Source organism: Calonectris borealis, chromosome 2, assembly GCF_964195595.1.
Source record: "Calonectris borealis chromosome 2, bCalBor7.hap1.2, whole genome shotgun sequence".
NCBI lineage: Eukaryota > Metazoa > Chordata > Aves > Procellariiformes > Procellariidae > Calonectris > Calonectris borealis.
In genome coordinates this window covers 65,646,674-65,666,588 of record NC_134313.1, presented here as the reverse complement: position 1 = coordinate 65,666,588, position 19,915 = coordinate 65,646,674, and the positions used below count along the sequence as shown (strand labels likewise).

Genomic DNA, 19,915 nt, shown 5'->3' with positions numbered 1-19,915 from the left:
AATGAGAAAGAATGCACATAGGCTTTAATGAATGCTTCAAACAGAAGGGATCTGTTTGAATTTCTTATAATTTCATAAAATCTAGAAAAAGGAAATTTTTAAGCAGCTTAAAGAGAAGAAAATAGTTTTTTTCAATGAAAAATACTATTTATAGCAGTTTAAGTTTGCATGTAGAAGTTACAAGAATTTGAAAAAACCAGGATAATGCTTGAAGTTCTCCCCCTTGCCCTAAGGCTAATACTTAGAGTCACAAATTCTAACAACAGAGAGTAACAGTGCCTGCAAATCCTTTCGTGTGGCCCAGGAGAAGCATCATCAGGGCCTGCTGTTGCGAGTAACGTTACAGGCTTTCTATTCAGCTCTTGAAGAAATGAAACAACTGGACTTGTTCCACCTTGGTGGATCATGCCAGCCTCTTTTCCAAATGCGAGGAACACAATGTGTACCTTACGAGAAGTGAAGCTGAATTTCTACAGGCTTAACACTTACCCTTTCTGCTTTTATATTTGGGTAACTGAAGCCATAATTGTAGCTAAAAAAACTTCCGTATTGCAAAACAAAGGCAATATTTATGTGGACTTTTCAAGGTGGTTTTTTCCTAGCAAAATTACGATCTGTTACGAAGCTTGGACTGACAGCTTTAGAAGTTACCACTAGAGTGTATTTATCTTTGAAGTGCTGATCCTGCAAATGGCCGCACAGCAGGTCCCTGAAGCCTGCAACACAGAAGCACGGGAGCTGTGGATAGCTACATGTGCACTGAGAGGTGTCTCCACAGAGGCACTTGAGGAGTCAGACATGATCTTTAGTCAGATACTGAATAATTTTGAGTTACGTTCCTCTAAAGCCAAGCTACAGTTCAGCTGAGAAGTGGTAAGAGAAGTGTATAACAATTATGATATGTAAAAGTCTCGAACAATAGCCAACCGGCTATCTACTCAATATCACAGCAGTCAATAGCGCAAAAATAAATAGTAATAAATGGTCATATAAAGCAATTGTATATAAACACAAACAATTAAAATGTTTTGCATACACAACACAAAACATGCAAACGAGTGACATCATTTATGTTTCTGTGGGTATGGCTTTCTAGATACAAACAGCAATATGAGTGTACCAATAAATCAGATCTCTTCATTTTTTTCCCTTGCTGCTGAATACTGAGGTTACTTGAATCAGACAACTGCATCTTTGACCCATGGACACTGTCTTTTAAGTCTTCAGGCTGTTCCGCTCAGAAAATTCCATTTTAAGATAGACCACCACCTAGAGAGAATTGCGGGTTTAAAGGTTAATTTATTTTTCCTGGGCCCATACACTTCTGTGTGCACATTATGGTGGCAACTTGGCAAAGGCACCACAGACTGTCATTGCTAGCTTTTTCACCAGTAATGAAGCTAGCACAACATCTCTTCATCATGGGTTTGTGTGTGCTTGTTTGTTTAAAATGTATTTTCTTTCATTCCACTGCATTTCAATAGAAAGTGGAGTATATAACTAAGTTTCAGTATCCAGAATCCAAAAAAAAGAGACTTGAGAAAGGATGTACTTGGCAGATCTTACTGGTTCTTCCACTGTGGTTAAATGAAACTGCATCATTTGAAGCAGAATGTCAGGGTTGCTGCCAAATTTGTGACGGTAACCCTGTGTACAGAACTTGCTGTCTTGTCATGCAGGCAATAATGCACAGGAGGTGAGTAAAGCAGTACTAGCTCTTGAATTTCTAAGTGTAAAAAAAGAGTGATACAAACTTACATGAAATTCATATGAGGGCTCTGCCACCACTTGTTTCTTCACACCAGAAGGCTGTATGTCAGGAGTGTGTCATGTTGAAAATTTTCCAGTTTTTCTTACAGAGATTACAGTTTGATTCTAAGTTCAGGGGGAAAAAAAAAAAAAGAAAAAAAAAAATCCCCTTCAGCTCCACAAATAAAAAGACATGGCTAGCATGATCTTTGAATTATTCTTACAGATAAAAATAATAATAATAAAAAAATTGTAACTGCATCTAAAAGATGGGGAACATGCAATTGGCTGGCACTTCATGTTATTTCACAGTGAGAGATCACTGAAACGATTTTAAGACAGGTAGCAACATCAGTATTATTCACACATACGTACACAACGTCTGGTTTCTTTTAAGTATGGCTATATATAAGTCTGTCTGAAGGCTGACAATGCCAAACCTCCAAGGATTTGTTGTTGTTGTACTGTGTTTTTTTTAATAAAAAGGTAATTCATTGCAGTAAAATGAGAGAGATTAATTTATTACCCTGTATTATCTGTTATGTGTGAAGATGTCCAGCTTGCCAGTATTTACAGCTCTGCCACTGTATAATTCATCTCTTGCAAACCCACAAAGCAAGTTTGTGAAAGACAAATATCTCAAATATAAACATTGAGTCTGGTGCATTATGCATCAATACATTAACTTTAAGATTTAATGTGGTATCAGATCAGATCAGAAAAGAACTTGCAAAGAAAGTCATGCTACATGAAATACAGGTTTAATCCTTAGTTTTCATCTTCACTAAGTCAGCATCTGATCCACCTGGCACATGCATCCAAGTCCTGTTGGAGCGACACCCACTGAAATAAGAATGTGTGTGAACTGTCAGCTTTATGGAAAACGTTTCCTGGTTACACAGTGAAGTTCTGAAATGCTCGTCGGATAAGGAGCATGACCGTTTTTCTTTGCTGTCAGGATACACCTTGTGCAGTGTGTACTTTGAAGCTTAAGCAAGGTTTTGTTGGCTTCTTTCCCCTCCCAAGGGTAAAGTTTCTTAGCAAATAGAATCCGAATTCAATGCCTAGTGATATTTTTGCAAGCACTTTCACACACCTATTTAAGTCCACAGAGAAACACAGCTATCGTTCCTGCCTTGAGGAGTAAGTGAACGTGGCACGTGTCACACAAGGAACCTGAGAGGAATTACATAACAAAATGCAAGCAGGCTTTCAGACAGTATTTGCAATTTTTAAAACTGTGTGAGAGTGAAGTAACTGCGAACCTCCTCTGTCGCCCTCCATCTCAAACAACGCATTTCCTGTGGGTTGCAGAATCAGCTGAAAAGCTTTGCAGGAGCTGGGGTTCCTCAGGCAGGACTGGAAAGCCCCGTTACAGCAGTCAGTGGCTCTTTCACTTACCTCCTTAGAAACCAGTGGAAATGTCCAAATGATGTCTAAGTGTCTTGAGTTCAGTTCCAGCTCATACTTCAGTTGAAAAAAATCTGCAAAGAGCTTGCAAAAATGTTTACCATCATGCTTGTATTGTTAGCAGGTCAGTTTGAATTTCCTGGTCTATTTTTATGTAATCTAATGTAGCAGTATCCCGGAAAAAGCATTTACTATTTATCAAAATGACCTGGAATGTGAGGTTGTTTTTCATACATGTTTCTGAAGAATGCGAGTGAGAAGACCATTGAAATATTTGGCAGTAGAGCTAAGTAGACAAAAATGCACTCTATTAACAAGGAACAGTTCATATTTTTCTATTCATGTATTTCCATTTAAAATATTTATGTAATGATTTACCTCTTAAAGGACATGATGTGTCTACAGCTCAAAATGCAGACATATATGGACATGCATGGAGTTGGACTTGATGATCCTTAATGGCTGCCTTCCAACTCAAGACACTCTGTGATTCTGTGATACAAGGTGTAAATTTGAAAATCAATTACGTTTCACCTTGGGGCAATAAGTATTGGCGAAGTACCACACTTTTTCCCTATAAGAGAGTAACTTGCACCAAAACTATGGTAATGTGTGCAGTTCTGACCAATTCCAGAGTCAGCATCTTCCTAGAGGAGAAGTCTTCTGAAACCAGATGTATTTGAGAAAGCAAGTGAAAAGGAGAAGGGATGAGAAAGGGCAAATTTTTTAGGATCCTAGAAAATCCCATGGTAGAAAATAGCTGGCAGTGAGCGTTTCTGGTAGCAGAGGGGGCAGACTCTAGAGGTAGGTGGGAACAAGGGCGTGCGGTTACGTAGACTTACCCATACGCGAGTTTTGCATACACAGGCACCCTTCGCACCCTAGTGATGAGCAACGTGGAGATGAGCCAGGGAGACTAAATAGGAGATACAAAGTGAGAAGATTGTGTTCAGGACTTTTTCATGCATCAGTAATTTAACTTCACATGTTACTTGCAGGTGGAAGTTTCCAGCAGGAACCAGCTGGCGCCAGCCACTGTGGCATGAGCTCCTGTGTCACTGGTAAAGGCACAGTTGCACAATCTTCCCTGTCCAAACATGGACTATGAACATTCTTAACTAGCAAGGCATTGTATAACGTTTTGCGAAACAAGCTAAATGCCGTATTCTGAGAGGAATAACTAGCAGGAGTCAAAGTCAAGCTTCTTGGGAGTAATGTTACTGAAAAGGAAAACCATAACTACGTGAGTAAGCCTGATCTTCCACTTTCATATGCTAAGCAGATGGTGACCTGATTAGTTCTTAGTCTCAGGAGGCTGCTTATCTCTCTATGCCTTCAGCTCCTATTGTCAGCATCTTATTATTGTACTCATTCTCCATGATTTTAGCTGACTGCCACATTTTTTAGTCTTCTCATCTTTTTGAGATGTTACTTAAGGATTAAGAACTGTATTCATCTAACATAAAAAAGCAACTTTCACAATTAAGCCCACTGATTTTGAAAGGAAATTAAAATGTTCCAATTTCTTATTTCACATTAATAATCAGTAGGAAAATATGATCCCACCCTTGAGCGTTTGATTCCCCACACCATGGATGTACAGCCTACGGGAGGGAAGACTTGGGACGATGTACCAGGGAGACAGGCAGACCTTGACCTGCTGTGTGTAGGCACTTGGTGCTATTAGAGGTGCTCTGAGGTGCTGCATTTGTCCGGCTGCCACTCCACGGGTAGTATTCACACAGGGTTTCAGTTTGGGGCATATCTCTCAGTACCGTAGGACATCCCCAGAGGCACAAGGCATCCAAGTCTCGATACCTCAGTCAAGCTCTCAAAGGTATAGATGCTGCTGTTGGACATACCCACAAAATTGTTTTCTTACTACCTGGGTAGGTTTAATCCGCAAAGCCTCCTCTTGTATGATTATATGAATATGATATATGAAACAAATGGTACTTAGGTTTCACTGAGAAGAGGTACCCTAAAGTAAACACAAATTAACACTAGACCTTTATTAGTGTAAAAATTAGTCTAGAATAAAATTTAACCAGTCCAATTTAAACTGAAAAGTCACCTCTTTTTGGTGTCCCTGTTCTGTGACTTTGTGTAAACTGGGCTGATAAACATATTGTAGCATTTGTAGTTTTGCCCATAAATTGTGCAAAACCAAAAGCCGTTATTCCACTCTTAATAAGAAAAACCTGAATCAATATGAATAAGAAATCTTTTTTAATAACAATGTCAGGATTAGGTCTTGTGAGTGTACATATCTATATGTACATATATATATATAGCTACATACACGCCTATGCATATGTACACACACAATGTGTACGTATGATTTCTGTAGCTGGTCAGGATTTGAGAATATCTAATATGCTCTGACATGGGATATGGCATATCTGGAATAAGGCTAACAAATAGAAGCAAACTTGAATCCTATTTGTAACACTATTATTTTAGAGTTATCTTTAACTTACTGTGGTAACAAATAACTGTTAATACACCAAGAAGTAATATTGCTAGCAATGGTGTATAACAGTACAGACCTTAGAAAAATGCACACCAAATATTTTTTTCAAAAGACTGATGAGATGCTGCACACCAGAAAAAAAAAAAAAAAAAAAAAGACAGGATGACTGTTGGATGCCCTGTCTTGATCTAAGAGGGAAAGAGTAGCTCTGCATACCCCCGTGGATGGGAGTGGCTTCCCCATCGCTTTCTTTCATGGCCAGGAGAATCTGAAATTGAAGTTTTCTGCTATTTCTCTCTTCTGGGACTGAAGGAGGCATGAAGGTGGTCTGCATAATTCATTGGTTTCACACACATGGTTTTAACTTGACAGTAAGTGGCTATTTCGGAGCAGAACCTTATTTCAGTGCACTACTGTGATAGTGCCTGTGCTTATAAAATTATGCTGTCTTTGTTGACTGTATTTTATTTGGTGTTCCAAAGAGCAATAGAAAAAACTACGTATAGCATAAGCCCACCTTCAGTTGTGCTTCTTCATGCTGTAGAGCCCATAAACAGCATGGATTGTACTGTTTTCCAAAGCACTTATAGTCCTAGAAACACAGCCTCCATACCTCTTGCATGAGGAAGTATACCACCTCCAACACCTCCCCGAGCTTTCTATTCTTCTCTTCTGCCAAAAGGGTCATATTTATGAGTAGCTGCGCTTTCAATGCTGATTGATGGTCACTTTCTAAAGCCACTGCAAAACAGGAGATTGCAAATAATGTTTTACGTCAATTGTATGTCCTTAAATACTTCAGCAAAATTCAATCATTTACCTTCATGGAGCGATAGCTTTTAAGCATGGACTGATCTGCCCTGAGTCCTGTGCAGGTGCCGGAGTGCTCTCCCCTGCAGTGCTCCTTACCGTGCTTGTTCCTAAATGGTTTAAACAGGCGAAGGGAGCTGAGAGACTGTAGAGGACCTGTTCTGCAAGTTGATGATGTGCAAACTGGAGTCTTCTGATCTTGGAGACTGGGTCCTTGCCTTGTCTTGGAGTCCTCTCTCTTGACATGGGCACCAAAAGTTACGCTGCAGTTACACAGTCTGCAGAGCCACACAAGCAAGAGAGACTGAGCTGGGTCCTCCTTTTCTCCTTGAACACCGTCAGCAACCAGCATCCTTACTCAGTTCTTACCAGCTGAACTGTGAGCCTCACAGCCCTGGGGAACTCTGAAAATGGGTGTTTATTGAGAACCTGATTTGAAACCTAAGTACCCTGGATCAGTACTGTTTTCAGACCTCTTAAAAGGCCAGCTCCCTGTATGTCCAGCTCCCAGGAATTTCAGGGGAGCTACTAAAAATCAGAAATCATACTTGTTTATTTACGTTTCTAAATTCAGCCAAGGGTTTTATCCTGATAACTTTCCACATCCGCTGTTCATACACGTTATCTGTGGTACAACAGTCCCTTCTATAGACTCCACATCTACATCTTATGCCCTTAATCTCCTTTATTCTTGCAGGTTTTTGCAGGAGAGGGAGCAGAAGAGAAAGGAAAAATACCAACAGCTTTCCATAATTTAATTAATATGTCATTTGTTTTAACAGTAGGGATAACACTACTAAGTTTTTGTTTAAATCTGGTTCAGTCACTTCGGTTGTGTGTGAAATAACTACATGCTATAATAAAAATCACATTTTGAAATAAAAAAATATAGAGAGATGTGAATTATGTTATTTGTGCTAGGTGTTTTGCTTAAACAGCAAACAGAACTCTCAACTATTGCTTTAATTTCAAAATATGTAATTTGGCTTTGATTTAATTATCAATGTAAACTGATGCTTTAAAAGTAATTAGCAACAACCAGTTGCTAATTGGATAGGAAAACGCCCTTCTGATGACAGATTTTGGCCAGAACAGATGTTTACAAAAACTTTTTTCTGTTGTACAAAAAGAAAGTCACATTAAGGAAACGTATTATGTAGTGATTCTTAAAACTGTGCTCACAGCACAATAAAAAGAGATTTGGATTAAATGGGGGGGAAAAGGCAGAATCCAGCCCTGGAAATGATTATTTACTATTGCAGTTCTATTGACCTTAGTGATTATTCTCAGAAGTAAATGTTCATAGGGAAGTCTTTGCATCAAATTCAGCAAGCTAATTGTATTGCATTTCCTATTTACAGCCTTCTGTGAAGGACAGGGAAGAGATTAACATGATAGTGGCCCTTTCTTCAAATAATTAAATAGTGAAATTTTGTGTATAGTGGGGAGGAAACGACAGTGTTGCGAATTGCTCATATTCAGAAACTGAAATATGAGCTAGGTGGTATGAACATGGGCATACTACAAAACAGAAATAAAATCATTTTAATAAAATATATGCCAAAATTCCCATTGCTCTGAATTTTAAAACTAAAATGTAACATATTCCACTCAGCAAGAATGAATTATCCCTAACCCTATTTTATAGCATTAGGGATAAGATCACTTGGTTGACCAGATCACAAATGCATGCCATATAGTAGTATGCAAAGTAATAGCATGCCATTTATTTTTTCCACCAATTCAGACCCACTGAATATGTGATTTATATGTTTTTCCAGATCCGGAAGTTAGCAAGCTTAAGACTAAAAAAGTGCTTTGCTGATTTTCTTGTGATGGTCTATCAGTTGTTAGTCTCCATGTTGGAAGTTTCGTGTAAGTGCTGATGTAGCTTTGATATCTCCAGGAAAAAGGCTGCAAACACTTTGGTTCCTTCAATGTAGTTGTGTCTATGAAGAAAGAAAGAAAGAGAATGAAGCCCTGTCAGGCTGTTCTGCTCTTCAAATTAGTGGCATAGTCTGGTGAAGTTTTCGGAGTCTTCAGAGGAATTTGCAAGATTGGTCACCCGAAAAAAGGACGAAGTGCACAGAAATTCTGGACATCCTGCAATTGGCATTCCTCTGAAGGATTCACTGAGGCAACTTTTTCCAGTGTTATTGCTATTGTCTGTAGCCACAGGTGTTGAGGCCATACTGAGGGACAACAAAAAATAATTTGAGAATTATTGTAGGATTCTCCAGTTCCTCAAGCTCGGCATGACTTGACTCCGAAGCTGCACAGATGTTCAGGCAACACACTGAACAGTGTCTTACCATGGCTCCTCAAAGAATGAACACAAGTGGCAAGTTTAAGCTAATTTTGATATAATTACACTACTTTTGGTCCCTGTAGCATAAATACACCTTTATATGCATTTATACTGAGAACCATTAAAACCCTTACTTAACCATTAGCCTGAATATGTCCAACTGGAATCCTTTGAAATTGATGCTGTGATGGAAAGGTGCCTGTCTACATCGTCGTCATTCAGGCCAGAGACAAATTTAACTGGCAGTGAAATGAAAATTGCCAGTGCTATGTATTTAAAGACTGAGTAAACACTTCATGAAAAGTATATAGCGGTACGTGTTAGATTGGGAGTTTTGCTTTCAGCTTGGCACAGCAACAACTTTGCCAGGGACAGTGGTTTGGGACTGTCCAGTGGAGAGCAAAGCTTCCCATCTGGCAGTGCTTATGCTTGGGTACCCGAGGACTTTGGTTCTTCCCCCTTCTCTTATAGCACAAATGGACAAATAAAAGAAACCTGCTTATTTTCTCATTCTGGGAGTGCTCCCCATCATCGGCTGCTCCGATTGGAAACATTATCACACTTTTCTGCGTTACAGTCTGAAACATTCTGGCAACAGGAATTGTTGAACCATCCTGAATAAAATCTGGATCTTCTCCAAAAACTGAAATACACGGAAAGAATGAATTCATTAAGGTGCTGTCTTCAGCCACCAAACATCGGGTATCTGCTCAAACATAAAGAGCTTCTGAGTAGGAATTGTTTTGAGTGTGTAGCCAATTGATTTCATGAATCAGTTGCCCTCTACAAACCTCTGGCTTTGTATCAGTACATGAAAGAACTAAATGAGGTCTTCTGGCTACTCCTATTAAATACACCCCAATTCAGCAAGAGGTGGAGGCCTCAATGGCTAAGTTGTTCTATCAAAATCAGTAAGATGCATACATCAATGAGATGTAAGTGACTGTAGCACCGAATCAGGAAATCCCTTTTGCTCGATGGATGAGCACAATTCCCCTGCACACTTGCAGACACATTAGGGACTGAAAAAAGAAGGAACATACCCGTTTTTATTGCCCTTCTTGCAGCTTTATAGAGTGGATCATTAACATTAGTGAGCCAGGGCTTCGCACCTAAAGGCATAGACACTTCCAGTTTGTTTGGACTGTTCCTCTTGGAAAAGACACCCTCCAAGTGCTCCACCACCTGCGGGGGAAACACGTTGCAGGCAGAAGTGTTCAGCTTCTCGCAACTCAAGCTTACACCCCCATTCCCACTTCTGCTCTCAGAAACAAATAAATGCTAGAAACATTCAGTTTACTACTTTGGGTGTAAATTTGTGAGGTGCTGAGAGGGACTTAGTTTACACAGCAGAGGCCAAAGAAAAGGTTTGCCTCTTACCTGTTGTTTCACAACCGAAAGGTCCATGTGGGGGACCTGACGGATCGAGAATTTGCCAATGACTTTTGCCGGAATGACGGTTTTAATTCCGGGTTCATGAAAAGCTCCTTCAATCCCATGAATAGAGAGAGAAGGGTAATGCCACAGGTGTAGAAGTATTTCTTCCTTCAAAAAAAAAAACATTGAAAATATAAGGGATGGCACTGGAGCCATTCACAATTGATATAAATTGATGTGAAGAAACAACCTTTTTCCATCCTAAAATTTGTATTTGGAGACCTCTTATTTTAAAGATGTTTGATTTGTAATTTAAACCCATGCTCATATCTTTTCATTTTAAAAAATACTACTTCTTTCAGTCAACATTTGTTTACCTTTAGAAATATTTGGATGAGAACAGCTTTTCATGCACAGCAAGAAAAGTGGAGCATTATTTTAAAATATCTTGGAAGTAAATTTTTCTAGTGCAAAGAAAAATCAGAACAACTTCTGATATGACCATCTGTTGATCTCAGAACTTCTCGCAGGAGAAACCTGTGACCAGTTTAGCCAGACCCCTCCCAGATGATATCAGGGAAGAAATTCTACTAATGAGCGTTAAATAATACAAGAGGTTAGATGATAATGTTCAGTAACCAAGTTGATCTGTTTTTCTGGAGAAGATAAGAAGGGTGAAAAAAAAAAAAAAGAAAATGTTTATTCTAAGGAAGAAAGGAGAAATATATAAATTATAAATCGGTCTTTGTGCAGAACCCCAGGGCGTGGCTCCTTTCCTTCTGCTCCAGTTTTATGAGACTAGAGCTTTAAGTACACATAAAATTTGCACCACTTCATCCTCATATAGGTAAAGCATCAAAACTTATTTAGCACAGTTAAATTATACTTCTGTATTACTGATTATTACAGTCTAGCTTAGGCTAATTCAGAGGCTTTTTCACGGAAATAAAAGCATCCGTATTGCAGCTTATACCAGTATAATTACATTAGTGATAAAAAAAATGAATCACTTCTTTCCTTTCTCCCAGCTGCCACTCTTGTGCAGAGAGATCTTTCTGAGCCAGCCCTTACCTGCTGTTTTTTATTTAGGATATAATTTTTAAATGCTGGCAAAGAGAGGCTTATAGCTCTGGGTGCTTTTTTGGCGTGCTCGGCAGACATAAAAATCTGAATTAAACACATAAAAAACACCCCAAAACACATCTGCCTAAAGCTGCCTCCCCATTTTTTCAGAGCCGAATACAGCTTCTTTCCTGCTATGTAACCTCCATGCAGGGGGTTTTAATGCTTATTTTCTTTGGCTGGTTAGATGAGGGGGAGAGGATCTGCAGTGCAAGAGAGGGGGAGCAACACTGTTAGTTTTGCATTATTCCTTTTCATTGATTATTCATATCTCAGATCACTTTCCCCAGGTGCAGGAGCTTGCATTTTCAGCAGATTAATTTTATTTACCTTTTAATGCTCTGTGCTCCTTTATTTTATTTTGACTTTGCCATTGACTGAAAATATCTTTCAGTTTGGCTTTATACACAAGTGCTATGAATGGGTGATTTAAATTCTTTCTGCTGACCATTTATACAGAGTTTATGTTACCTTGGTGCCATAGAGGAATCTTTTCACACCACTGTTATTTTTGTGTTCCTCTAGATCAAATTCAATCGATTCATACAATTTCCTCTCCTCCTCCGTCAGAGCAGCGACGCTGTCATAGATTCCAGGGATCTGAATACGACCTGTGGGATCCACAAGGCTGTCTACAAAATGAGAGAGAGGTATCAGTACAAGTGGGACCTATTGCTTTCACTTGGCAATCACAACACTTTTTCTCTTCTACCTAACTCTTTACCAAATGAGTAAGCCTACCAACTAACTACTAGCAACTGTTTGCATCCATCAAGTTGTGGCACCTACATTGATGTATTTTCATATTTATTAAGAAAACCATTGAGCTGCTGTTTGTGTTTAGATTGTGGTGGGTCAGCCCAGCTGCTGACATGAAAACCTCATCCTACTGAGATACAAATCAGCATTAAAAAGTCAGGTTTCGCTATGTGTGTATGTAACAAGTTGCCAGCAATCCTTAAACATTCTTGATTGACACGTGACTGACATCAGGTTAACAGGCGCATGTCTGAGGTCCTGGCCTTACCGGGGACATTCCCCTCCTCGGTTGCTGCCACCATAGCTGTGGTGAGATTTGGAAACCTGGGCATCTTGCTTCAATTAGACTTGCCTTACTCAGGTCAATTAAACATGGCACCGATCTTCATTAGGCTGATTGCTAGTCATTGTTCCCCAGTTACTCCTGAGCAATGATGCATGTTATTACCCAGCAGAGCTATCAGGTCCGTCAGCGGCTCGTGAATGATGCCTCCAAAAGTTCCAGAGTGAAGGTCCTTGCCACCACATTCAACCTGTACCAAACACACTGGTTACATATAAACACTCCCTACCTTATTCTTCTGCGAGTGTTTGTTTTCCATGGCAACTGGTGGCTTCAGTTTTTTAAACGAAGCCACAAATGAATAGAAAACGATTATGTGTTTCTATTTATGAAATGGAAAACATCATGTCAGGAACAATGTGCTTCTGGTAAAGAGAAGATAGGGCTCTCTTGTTAACCACTAGAGAGAGAAATTCAGCTGTCTATAGCACTTACAGGCATTTGAAAGCAAGGGTCCCTCTCCATTCCCTCCTTTGCTTCAGTAAGATTAAATACACCGTAAGTGAAACACTTGCATATTACTGTTTCTAACATGGCAGAATAAATTCTTCAAGTTCTCTATCCTTTTTATTTAATGCAAAATCTTCATAACAAAGGCAAGAAGTAACCTTACTTGTTTTGCATTAAGAAAATATATGTCCAACCTTAATTCCAAATTGCAACAAATAAGAATTTAGAGGCATAGAATAGAGCGAGGCATTTGGTTTATTAAATGGGTTCTTTTTCTAGACACATTTTCATACGCAGGTTTATCATAAACTATTTGCCTGCAAGAAACTTGTTTATTCTTCTCAAAACCTCATTACAGCCCACTGTCTGGTAGCAGGCAGAGATCATTTTTGATGTTTTAATAGCATCATTTTTCTTAACCAAGACTTAGAAGAATTGAATCAAGGCTGCCCAAGCTCTTTTGGTTAAAAACAAATTTTATTCTATTTCAGACATAAAGGTTAATGCAGATTTTTCTTTAGTTCTCTAGTTCTTTAATCTTCTCTCTGAATTCCTTTTATGCTTCATCAGGAAGTATGATGAGAAATTTCTCATCTTCATTTCACAGTAGCTCATGCTGGCTGCTAAATATACTACAGTGCACTATTATTTGCTTCTGCCAATGGTTACAAAAAATTTTGTGTGGCTTTTAAACCCAGGGATCCAACTAAATGGAGTGCCTTTAGGTAGATCTATTGCACTAAGCAGTATCTGCTGCAAAAAGGGCAGAGCTGCAGAAGGAATGGTTTTGGAGTGAGTGAGAGAGTTGGGAGGTGTAGGAGGGATGCTGCAAGAGATCGGAGTTGATGTGTGGAGGGGGTGATGAGAAAAGACTGGAGAGCGGCAGGAGAGTAATGGGATAGGAAGGGGTTCGAGGAGAGAGAGCGTAAGTGGAGAAATGATGATTGAAGAAAAGTTGATGAAAGAAGGCTAATTAAACTGAAATGAGGTGGGGAAATCTGCACAAGCAAAAAAGGATATGGAAGAAAGGTCTGTATTTGTAAATATTAAGCTTGCTCTCAGTCTTTCTCTGCATGCAGCTATAGATGCGGCTACAGGTACATCACTGCTCTCTGGTCAGGGGCCCAGTTCAAATGAACCTGTGTCCTTTACCTCCACAAAGAAGCAGGCGCTTCCCCGGCTCCCATATGTAAGGGCAGGCTTCTTGTTGCTGAGCCAGAGGTTGTCCGAAATCACAATATAATCAACATCAGAGAAAAAGCACTGTTTTTCTTCCTCAAGCAATTTTTCTAACCCCAAGGATCCTGCTTCTTCCATGCCTTCAATTACAAACTTGAAGTTTACTGGCATAGCCTAAATGAACATTAGAGAAGTCTGGGTAAGGAACAAGCATTTTCAAAAATAAAAAAATCTTAAAAAATCAAAAGCAGACTGGCTTGCAGTACGTGTTGTGTTAGGAAAGAAGGACGAAGGACATATAGCTTGTTTCAATAAAGATGGCATTGATACATATACACATGTAGTTTCCCAGAAAAGCTTGTTCTTCTTCATGTTTTTCTGTACTTTTCATTTTTGAAAGAGAATGTAAGTGATTTTTTTTTCCCTGTGTTTCCAGAAAACTTGCTGGATTGTCTCATAAAATGGGATTTCTCTCAGTACTATTAAATATTCTAATTGCTTTGGAAAGCCTGTGTAATAACAGTTGCATTTTCACAGAAAATTTCCTGCCTCTTATATTTGCTCTCTTAGTGGCCATGCGGGAACCACTGGCAGAGGTCCACTGCTGCGGTTTTCCCAACATGTTATCTATTGCTAGAGTTAGTCACACAGCGGTAAAAATGCTGCTGGTGATTCTACTATGATTGTCCTTATAGCACTCATGAATCCATTTGCCTGCTAGTTCATAAGGATGTATTTCCAAGGGTAATTAAGAGAACTTTTATTATGGAATAGTGCGAGTTAGAAATGCTGACACGTCCCATAGGAGAAATAAATTTGAGCTTGGTTTCCCATTCCAATTAATTTTCTCCTAACAGCTTTTAAGATGTTTTATCTTTTGATTCAATGCTCAGATTAAACGCAGGAACAAATGTGTAGAATTAAATGAACTTGTGCTATGGATGGGTTCACCAACGGTTCATTGAAAGACCACAAAAAAACTTAGAAACAAACTGTTCATGAATATTGTTTGATGATCTGTGCTGTTTTCTGGTGAAAGGCTTCAAATGACAAAGATTTCTTTTTGCTTGCTTGTTAAAATGCCCAAATAGTTATTAGTGATTTGAAAAACTGGAAAGATGCAGAAAGAAAGCCCCATAACTGTATCCACTTACAACAACTAATCCGTAGGCAAATAACTTGTGGGTTTGCTAGCACTTAAGAGACACTGAGGTCAATTCAGTACTATTGATGCAAGAAAAACATCAGTTTTCCAGAAGGTTGCAAAAAGACTTAAAAAGTCAAGACTTACGCTCAATTTGTGCCATAATGTCATTACAGAGGCACAAAACTGTTTCTCAACAATCTAACAAAACGTGTTGTGCAAATTCACCTTAAAGTGAAATGCTCACTAACCAAGTTATAAACTTAGACTATATGTTGGTTTAGCTTTGCATTGGGGATACAACTAGCCCAAAATTATTAAATCTGCAGACTGATTTAAAGATAACTGTGTTGGTCATTGTAATAATTCAGGCAAAAGTTTGATTCTTAGAGATACGTCACGCTATAAACAAGAATATTTGTACTTGGTTAATGCACCCATTCAAAGCATTTGCTTTGGTAAATCTAATACATCGTTGAAAGAACAGCCCATTATGTATGAGCATTTTTTGATACTTATTCTCTTCATGCGTGCACATAAATTGAAGGTAACTTGTAGGTAGACAAAACCAAAGATTGGCAGAATGTAACAGCAGAGATGAGTCTTCATGACCAATCTGTGATGTATGTTATTTTACCATTTTAAAAGCTCTCAAGAGAATAGAGTATCAAAGCTGTTTAATGTGTGTAATATATATTGAATGCTTCCCCCAGTGTGTTTTCCTCTGCAGGGCAATGACAGCAATACTTTATTTACATTGCATACAGACTGTTCAAAATAGAAATGTTCAAGGACAGATTCTTACTGGAGTGGGACCAGTGCCCTGGATATAGCATTAGAAATAAGCTAATATTTCAAAATGCATGTAGTGTGTTGGAACAGAGACATATCGTCTAACTTACAGGAAGGTAAATGCATCCCTCCAGAGACATGATGTTATAAAACAACAACAATAATAATTCTTCATTGATACCTACTAATTTCAAGGCTCTAAATGTTGCCACTGCATTTATCTAAGCTAAGACAGGTCCTTTATTATCTGTTGCTCCACGCCCATAGAGATTTCCTTAAAAAGAAATAAGGAAAGTTTTTAAGCAAGCTTTGAAACTTCAATGCAATCAGCAAGTTCCTGTTGCCACAGAAGCTGTAGTGGTGTGTCAAGTGAAGTGTCAAAAGAATCAGGATTTCATTGACTTGTTTTAAATAAGGTGATGGGTGTTTCCAAGTGGACTGGTACACTTTTTTTTCTCCCTTTTATATACATCATATTGTGGTTTCTGCCACATGCCAATTTCTGAGCTTCACTTTGTTTTTAGGAGCTGTTGTTCACACCAGGCATGCCTGGAGAGTTTGCACAACATGCAGCTTCTGTGCACAGCAGCCAGCCCAGGTAACAAACACAGATAAATACCACAGTAGAAGTATGAACCTACAAGTCTAGGTACAGAATATTTTTTTTAAGCATTCGACTGTACAGTTATATACAGGGACAGATTTCAGTTTCATGTACAGATAAATCTGTTTCATATAGAGATAAATCTGTGGATTGCCACTACCAGATTTATCTCTGGCAGACCCCACTGGAGGCAGAAGAGTTACCCTAGTAAGGGTGTTTGGAACTGGTCCCAACAGATGGGAAGGGGTGATTTAATGGCTATAGGACGGGCTTGGGAGTTGGGATTTGTGGGTTCTTGGTCTTACTCCCTGCTCATTCTCCATCCTTAATTTTGGTCCTTTAAGTGAATGGAGCTTTTCATGCTCAGCTGGCTGTAGTGGAAGGATGAGTACATCGGGGGGGCCTCTCATTCTTCCACCACCAGCGCTCCTTAGCTCCAGCGTGGCAGGTGGAGGTACTAAAGGATTATGAAGCAAGAGCGGGAAGTGCGAGGGAGGATAATGGCTGATCCAACAACCCAACAAGAATTTTAAAGCAGAAATGGGTTCTCTATTGAATACTCTATGAAGCGGCATTAACTTCATGTGGCTCTTCCACACCAAATATTAAACAATCACTGATGGGTCTCACTACTCACAGCATGGTCATCAAGACTCAAAGCCACTGGATTTGTCCCACAGTTTTCCATGGGAGAAGTCCTCACACTGTGGTTAAACATACCGGGAGCCGCCTTCTACTCACAATCTCAGAGTCGTGTATTCAAATAACAATACAAAAATTATGACCAGATACACACCATTGATTTCGGTCAGTGTGTAAGGGTCAGTTTTCCAGCCATCTTCCTTTTTGGCAGGCTGCACATCCACGTGACCATAGAAACATACAGTGGGGTTTTGTGGATCCTTTCCCAGTTCCGCAAGAATCACAGGAGGCAGTGGGAGGTCCCGGCCATCAGGCAACTGTGGAGAAATGTTTAAAAAAGCAAGAAAGGAAAAACAAACCTTTGAAAACTTGCAAATGTTATATAAAAAAAACCTGGAATTCTCAGTATTGAAAATACTTCTACATACTCAGTTGGCTCTGGTTTGATCAGGTCCACAAATCTGATTTTGAATCCAGCTCTAACCTACCCAGAGGAATTAAGATTTTTCTCCCCACTTGTTTAGGTTCTGCAGGGACTTTATGGAGCTCTTCTAACATTTTACTGTCATAAATGCCCTCATTGCTAAACTCTTACTTCCCAGCACTGGAGAAGACTGTGTGCTGGAGTTACAAAAGCATATGTTGTGACACTGAAGTAGTCAAAAGCCACACAAACTCCTCCAGATCGCAGGAGGCCTGTAACTTCAAATAGAGAAACAAAATAAAGTTTTGCTGGCAGGAGACAGCAGAACAGGTTAAGGCTCTAAACTAATCCTGTAACTTACCGCTGTGCAGAACAGATCTCCACATTGGCCAAGAGAGGCTGGGTGTCTCACAGGAGAGAGAAATAAGAAGTGAAGTGTGTACTCCCTTGTATTCGCCAATAATATCAGTCTGTATCGGTCTGTTGCAACACAAAAGCGTAGCTGCTTGCACAGCAATCAAAGGAAAAACCCATTTTGTGAAACAATATTTTGGCCCTAGGCAGAGAAAAGTATCTCTGGTCTCTGCTCCAACAACAGGTAATCCATTCCCCACTGTTACCGATACAGATTGTTGCTATATATTTTGGCAATCATAACTGCACGCCAAGTGCATGCTAGGGTTTTAATTTTAAATGCATTCATTACAACTATTAAATGACATAACCTGAAATATTAAAGTATTGCTGTGCTGCAAGGTCCTTGTGCTAAGACTCTCACAATCCTCCCCAGAAGCCTCAGAGGAAGCAAAAGGGAACCACCATTAGTGAACTTTTGAATTCCTGTTAGAACAGAGGCAGTAAAGAGCCCCTGGTTACAGTAAGGTAAGTAAACTAGAGACAAAGATTTCTCAGAGATTAACTTTTGCCTGTTGCTTTCCAACCGTCATTAAGAAAATGGCTTGGAGCATTTGTCCCAAAACCAAAGATGATGCTCAAGATAGCTAGCCCTTTCTGTCTGGCAACACTTTCCTTGTAAAAGCTGCCTCCCTCATATCGAGACTTTGGTGACGAACCGATGCATTAACTATCATGCTTCATTATTCGGAAGAATGTAAAAATGAGCCCTGGTAAAAAACTCAGGACTTTAATTTTGAGAACGGCTTCCCTCCAGTTAAAAGTGTCAAACTGTCCCTGCTATGCAGAGAACATCTCTTTGCGTTTGGATTGTCTGTGTGGTCTCTCAAGTCTGTTCTCGGACAGTCTGAGGGACTGATTTCAGCAGGTATCATGTAGCTACGGGACTATTGATAAATTGTTATCTAGATACCAAAAATATCAGTAAGTCATAACATACATATGCATATCCCTAGCACTGAATGTAATAGGTAAACCACGTGTGCAGATATGATGTTTTAAATGCAAGAATCAGACAAGCACCTGATGTGACCCCAGGTTTACTAAATTAACAGCGGCTCCCAGCGCTGAAAGTCTGTCTGCTGCCAATGCCATCATCCGTATTACTTCTTTCCTCAGATCTGGTTGAACAGAATCGCTTTCCACAGCCACCCATTCCTTAAGATCCTGCGCAGGAAGGAAGGAAGTGCAGTTAAATCACCCAGGATGCTGCGGTGTTTGGCCGTTGAACACAAGAAATGTTCATCTACACTGGAAGATGGTTTCACTTCCATCCCATCACAGCAATGTCATGGATGCTATATTTTTTTTCTTAACTGGTAAAGATTTGCCAGTTCTCCCATATGGGTGTATTTTGGCTCACTGGAGCCTCTCTCTGCACACACTCGAAGGATGCCCACAGCTACCTGGTCTATGGAGGTCCGTGCAAATCCCTCTTCCACCCAGAGGGTCCCCAGCACAGACTCTCCCCTTGCAGCCTTGCTTTGTGAAGCACATGGCAGCAGACCTGATGCCAGCCCTGGAACCCTGCTCGTTACCTTATTGGCAAACACTCATCTGGCATGTAGAGCACAGGACTCTGGGACACCAGTTCTGTGCTCCAGTCATTTCATTGCAAAATAGCTCCTACCTCGATGAAATCATTTTGATGTACATCAATGTACTGGAAGATCTCCATCTCCAGCACTGAAGAGGATGATGAGGACATTCCTGCCTTAAAGAGTACTGCAAGGCCGAGATGGATGCTATCTGAAAGTTAAGGATAAAATTCAAGATGTTAGAGACACCCTGCAAGATGCACTTCTTTTCAGGGCTAGAAAGCATAGACAACTGCAAAGTGCTGAGCCTATTTAAGTCTCATTTAAGTTCTTCAACCCAGGAGAAAGTACACCTGAATTATTTTATCACTCAAAAC

General features: G+C 39.7%; 1 protein-coding gene across 1 annotated transcript; it reads right to left on the bottom strand.

Moving 5' to 3' along the window:
- Positions 1-8,285: 8,285 nt before the first annotated feature.
- CNDP1 (carnosine dipeptidase 1) lies at positions 8,286-19,708 on the bottom strand. The gene is given in 11 exon segments (XM_075140679.1): positions 8,286-8,391; positions 9,246-9,393; positions 9,794-9,935; positions 10,131-10,295; positions 11,721-11,881; positions 12,457-12,541; positions 13,954-14,154; positions 16,102-16,190; positions 17,317-17,479; positions 19,024-19,167; positions 19,631-19,708. Coding segments are annotated over 11 exon segments (1,482 nt in total).
- Positions 19,709-19,915: the final 207 nt, after the last annotated feature.